Raw genomic sequence first — 6,344 nt, forward strand, 5'->3', positions numbered from 1 at the left:
TAGTAGAGACAGGGTTTCACCATGTTGGCCAGGCTGGTCTAGAACTCCTGGCCTCAAGTGATCCACCCACCTTGGCCTCCCAAGGTGCTAGGATTACAGTTGTGAGCCACCATGCCCAGCCTCTTCTCTGGTTCTTTTTGTGCATATATTCCAAGTTGTGAGTAAAAGTGTAACTGTAATTTATTTTAGGTCTCGGCCTCCTTGAAGATGAATAGTGTGGTACTATTTTGAAGTAGTATAAGAAACCTACATGCTAAAATACCTCCAGTATGTACTTCTGTGATATCTGAATTTCCACCATTAGAATCACTGAGCTTAAAGTATTATGCTAAGATGATTATTTTAAGTTCTATTTATTCATATAATATAAAAAACTTAGTTTTTAAGATTATTACCTTTATTAACATATCAGCCACAATTTATCAACTAACCTTGGGTATATTTTAGGTAGTAAAGAATAGGATTTTGAAGAATCAGAATTCTGGTAAGTTTTGGCTAAGGAAAGGGAGGGTTGACTCAGGCCAGAACATCTGGCCAGTAGGTGGACAGCAAATGGTTAATGGGCAAGGAGCCCAGGACAGAGACAAACTTCTTCTGACTCACAATTCAGCCTGATGCCAGTATTGATATGTACCCTGGGGTGCCTGAAAAATAGAATCAAAGCTTTTGTCTCTCCATCTGACACAGGGCAGAAGGATTTGAAGACAGTGACTTTAAAAGGGAATTATGGAGCATCCCAACAGATGTTTTCGTTTGCTTGTTTGTTTTTGTTTTTGTTTGAGACGGAGTTTCTCTCCATTGGCCAGGCTGGAGTGCAATGGTGTGATCTCGGCTCACTGCAACTTCTGCCTCCCAGGTTCAAGCAATTCTCCTGCCTCAGCCTCCTGAGTAGCTGGGATTACAGGTTTATGCCACTACGTCCGGCTAATTTTTGTATTTTCTTTTTAGAAGAGATGGGGTTTCACCATGTTGGCCAGGCTGGTCTCGAACTCCTGACCTCGTGATCCGCTTGCCCTAGCCTCCCAAAGTGCTGTGATTACAAGCATGAGCTACTGCCCCCAGCCACAGATGCTTCTTAACTTATAATGAGGTTATATTCCCAGTAAGCTCATCATGAATAGGAAATATCGTAAGCCAAAAGTGCATTTAATACACCTAACCTACCAAACTTTATAACTCAGTCAAATAATCATAACTTAACCAGGTCTTACCTTAAACATTCTGAGAACACTTTCATTAGCCTTCGCTTGGACAGAATAATCTGGCAACACAGTACATTGTAGAGTATCATGATCACATGGCTGACTAGGAGCTGTGGCTCACTGCTGCTGTCCAGCATTTCAAGAGAGTGCCATACTGCATATCACTAGGTATGAAAAGATCAAAATTCAAAGTATGGTTTCCACAGAATGCATATGTCTTTCACACTATTATAAAGTTGAAAAATTACAAGTCGAATTGTTGTAAGTCAAGAACTATCTATACCCTCTAGGGTATCCTGTACAGTTAGGATATCTGTATTTTGGAGATTACTTAAAATAGGAATGGTAATCTTGCTGTTTGATAGTTTTTATTTTCCTCTATTGAAAACAATGCATCTAAGGACAGAAACTGAGCTTGTTAATGTCTAAAATGTAATATACCTATTTTTCAAATATTCATAGGTTTTATGGTCGAAAGATGTTGTTCTTCATGATGTGTCATCCTAACTTTGAAAAAATGCTTGAAAAGTATGTCCCATCTAAAGATTTTCCATATATTAAGGAATCTGTTAGAAACCTACGACAAAAGGTATGTGGAAAAAGGTTGTTTTATGAAAGACTTTAAAAGCAAAGTTTATTTTTACATCAAGGTAAAGGATAGGAATAATTACTTATTTGATTATTTCTCTGTTAATCATTTGGAATATATCTACAATAGCATTTCAACAACTACAGTACTAAGTAGACATACATATTGTCAAGCTTTGGAAGTAAATGTTTATTGAATAGAAGCTTGATGTTTGGTAGAATATAATTTGGCTTATTGGAGTTATGAGACATGGGTTTGAATCACAGCTCTGACAGCAACTGTGTATCTTACACGTTTCTTTATTTCTTTAACTAGAATTCTCACTTTATAAAATGAGGATAATAATGTTTACCATTCTTAGTCCCTGCTTTATTTATCTTGTATGTTCCACTATTAGAGCTATTACCACACTGCAGAACATTTATAAGTAGCTCCTTGAGGGTAAGTGCCATGTCTTACTTGTCCTGGTAGATAATGGGAATTCAGTAATATCCATGAAATGAGTGAGAGAATATCAAATGAAATAAAATATAAAAAGTAATCTATATATTATTTTAAAAATATGTTTAATAATGTAAATGTTTTCTATTGTAATTTATGTCATTTCTCTCTGATAACCTTGGGCTAAGGACTCACTTATAAAGGAATAATATTACAAAGATATGTAACAATAGACATTTTGGAGCATATTTTTTCTGCCCATCGAGCTTGAAGATTTCAGCGTAATTATCATAGAGCTTATTAAAATAACCATGCAAAAAAAATTATCTGACTAAAATGAAGCAGATTGTATTTGTGAGTCTTTCTAATACAGGAAAGGTTTAAAGTAGTTCTTACCAAAATATTTATTCTCACACTCCTAATGTTGCATAGGAACAATAGTGTTCAGGTTTATAGACTAAGTCCATACGTTCTATATAGATTTTAAGCTTTAAGAAGAGTGGGTATAAAATATAGCATATTATTATTATTATTTTATTTTATTTATTTATTTATTTTTGAGACGGAGTTTCACTCTTGTGCCCAGGCTGGAGTGCAATGCTGCGATCTCAGCTCACCGAAACCTCCACCTCCTGGGTTCAAGTCATTCTCTTGCCTTAGCCTCCCAAGTAGTTAGGATTACAGGCATGTGCCACCATGCCCAGCTAATTTTGTATTTTTATTAGAGATGGGGTTTCTCCATGTTGGCGTGATCTTAGCTCACTGCAACCTTCACCTCCAGGTTCAAGCTATTCTCCTGCCTCAGCCTACTGAATAGCTAGGATTACAGTATCATACCCAGCTAATTTTTGTACTTTTAGTAGAGACAGGGTTTTCCCATCTTGGCCAGGCTGGTCTTGAACTCCTGAGCTCAGATGATCCACCCATCTCGGCCTCCCAAAGTGCTGGGATTACAGGCATGAGCCACCGCACCTGGCCCAAAATGCAGCATATTTTGAGTTTTTAACCAGTTTTCATAAGTCAATATATACTTTCCCATTAGTCACATATTTTGTTAATTTACTGCTAACTACAAGGTGTTTTATGTATCTCATACTCTTTAAAGCATAAGTATACCAGATTATTAAAATACTTTCCATCTTAAAAAATCAGTGATGGCTGCTTTGGAAATTAAATTGTGTAAGTTATTTCACTACTAGATTTAAAACTTGTTTTGTACTAATTTTATATTTTTTTGCAGGGTTTGGGAGAGCTACCATTGGATACTCCTTCAGCAAAAGGAAGACGATCTCATACTAGCAGTGTTGGAAATACAAGATCATCATCTGTTTCCAGAGATGCTTTCAATTCAGCTGAAAGGTATGATAATGTGATAGTCCTTATCATTAGAAAAATTAGTCCCTAGTTATAGTAGTCTCATTTGAATGTTTTCATAAACTACCCCAGGGGTATTTGCCAAAATGGAATCGAATATTAAAAGTTTAGAGGCTGGGCGCGGTGGCTCAAGCTTGTAATCCCAGCAGTTTGGGAGGCCAAGGCGGGTGGATCACGAGGTCAAGAGATTGAGACCATCCTGGTCAACATGGTGAAACCCCGTCTCTACTAAAAATACAAAAAAAAAATTAGCTGGGCATGGTGGTGTGTGCCTGTAATCCCAGCTACTCAGGAGGCTGAGGCAGGAGAATTGCCTGAACCCAGGAGGCGGAGGTTGCAGTGAGCCGAGATCGCACCATTGCACTCCAGCCTGGGTAACAGGAGTGAAACTCTGTCTCAAAAAAAAAAAAAAAAAAAAGTTTGGTAAGGATCTAGAAAGCTTGAGGTAATTAGATTTAATAAGGGAATTATATATATATATATATATTTTTTTTTTTTCCTGAGACAGAGTTTCATTCTTGTTGCCCAGGCTGGAGTACAATGGTGTGATCTCAGCTCACTGCATCCTCTGCCTCCCGGGTTCAAGTGATTCTCCTGCCTCAGCCTCCTGAGTAGCTGGGATTACAGGCATGTGCCACCACACCCAGCTAATTTTCGTATTTTTAGTAGAGACGGGGTTTCGCCATGTTGGCCAGGCTGGTCTCAAACTCCTGACCTCATGATCCGCCCACCTCGGCCTCCCAAAGAGCAATTTGCTTTTAGATGCACTAAATATTAGTAATGCTGTAGTGTTATTGAACTTGTAAATGTTAGGCCTATTTTGGACAAATCATTTAAAAATATATATATAACCTTTATTTTTTCCCCCGATTGTAAAAGTAATACATAATTATAGTTAAAGGAAAAAAAGATCCTTAGAAAATGAAAACATTACAGGGATTTAGAAAGCTAGGCATGGTGGCTCACCCCTGTAATCACAGCACTTTGGGAGGCTGAGGCAGGCAAAATTGCTTGAGCTCAGGAGTTTGAGAGAAACCTGGGCAACATGGCGAAACCCTGTCTCTACCAAAAAAAATACAAAAATTAGCTGGGCCTGGTGGTTTTTGCTACCTGTGCTTTCAGGGTTTTAGTCGTGAATTACTTACCTAGACCATTGTCCAGAAGGGTACTGCCTAGGTTTTCTTCTTGTAGTTTTGTAAATGTAGGTCCTACATTTAATCCATTTAGTTGATGTTTATATATAGTGAGATACTGTGTTTAATTCTGCTTATGGCAGTCTAATTTTTCCAGCACTGTTTATTGAAAAGGGTGCTCTTTCCTCCATGTATGTTCTTGTCATCTTTGTCAAAGATCAGTTGGTTGTAGATAAGTGGCTTTATTTCCGGGTTCTCAATTCTGTTCCATTGATTTATGTGTCTGTTTTTAGACAAGTACCATACTGTTTGGGTTTTATAGCCTTGTAATGTAATTTGAAACCAGGTAATATGATGCCTGTAGCATTGTTGGTTTTGCTTAAGATTGCTTTGGCTACTTGGGCTCTTTTTTTGTTCCAAAAAAAAAGGTGCAGTGAGCCACAAATTTTAGGATTGCTTTTTCTAATTCTGTGATAAATGATGTTTGTATTTTGATAGGGATTGCATTCAAACTGTAGACTGCTTTCGGCAGTATGGTCATGTTAATTATTCTGATCCATGAACCTGGGATATTTTTCCGTTCGTTTTTGTCATCTATAACTTCTTTCATCAGCATTTTTAGTTTTCCTTGTAGAGATCTTTCACCTCCTTGGTTAGAAATATACTTCTAGGTATTTTATTTCTTTTTTAGCAGTTATAAGTGGGATTGCCTTCTTGATTTGTTTCTCTGCTTATTCATTATTGGTGTATAGAAATACTACTGATTTTTTAAAGTTGATTTTGTATCCTGACACTTTACTGAATTCATTTATCAAATCTAAGTCTTTTGGTGGAGTCTTTGAAGTTTTCTAAATATCATATCATCAGCAAACAGGGATAACTTGACTTTTGCAGTTTGGGTGCCTTTTATTTTTTTTCTCTTGCTTGATTGCTTTGTCTAAGACCTAAGTACTGTGTTGAATAGAAGTGATGAAAGTGGGCATCTTTGACTTGTTCCAGTTCTTAGAGGGAATGCTTTGAACTTTCTCCTGTTTGATATGATGTCGGCTGTGGATTTACATATATATTTATTTATATATATGGCCTCTATTATGTTGAGGTATGTTCCTTCTATGCCTAGTTTGTTGAGGATTTTTACCATGAAGTGATGATGAATTTTATCAAATGCTTTTTCTGCTTCCTTTGAGATAATTTTATGGTTTTTGTCCTTAGCTCTGTTTGTGTGATGTACCGTATTTTTTTATTTGGGTGTGTTGAACCATCCTTGCATCCCTGGTATAAAACCCATTTGATTCTGACATTTTATCTTTTTGATGGGCTGTTGTTGCTATTATTTGGTTGAGGATTTTTACATCTATATTTATAGGGGATGTTAGTCTATAGCTTTCATCTTTTGTTGTGTCTTTGCCTTGTTTTGGTATCAGGGTGATACTGGCCTTATAGAATAATTTATTTTTTTATTTTTATTTTTTATTTTTTTTTTGAGACGGAGTTTCGCTCTTGTTACCCTGGCTGGAGTGCAATGGCGCGATCTCGGCTCACCGCAACCTCCGTCTCCTGGGTTCAGGCAATTCTCCTGCCTCAGCCTCCTGAGTAGCTGGGATT

The 6,344-nt window shown here is 37.1% G+C and overlaps 1 protein-coding gene across 2 annotated transcripts in view; it reads left to right on the forward strand.

Annotated features, from left to right (window-relative positions):
* TOGARAM1 (TOG array regulator of axonemal microtubules 1) overlaps positions 1 to 6,344 on the forward strand; it is a 106,987-nt gene that overhangs the window by 75,887 nt on the left and 24,756 nt on the right. For both annotated transcript variants that reach the window (XM_017509820.2, XM_017509821.2), the window contains exons 14-15: positions 1,665 to 1,791; positions 3,473 to 3,591. In XM_017509820.2, coding sequence (XP_017365309.1) covers positions 1,665 to 1,791; positions 3,473 to 3,591 — 246 coding nt within the window. The remainder of the gene's footprint in view (positions 1 to 1,664; positions 1,792 to 3,472; positions 3,592 to 6,344) is intronic.

The sequence above is a fragment of the Cebus imitator genome, unplaced genomic scaffold (genome assembly GCF_001604975.1).
Source record: "Cebus imitator isolate Cc_AM_T3 unplaced genomic scaffold, Cebus_imitator-1.0 Scaffold423, whole genome shotgun sequence".
Taxonomy (NCBI): domain Eukaryota; kingdom Metazoa; phylum Chordata; class Mammalia; order Primates; family Cebidae; genus Cebus; species Cebus imitator.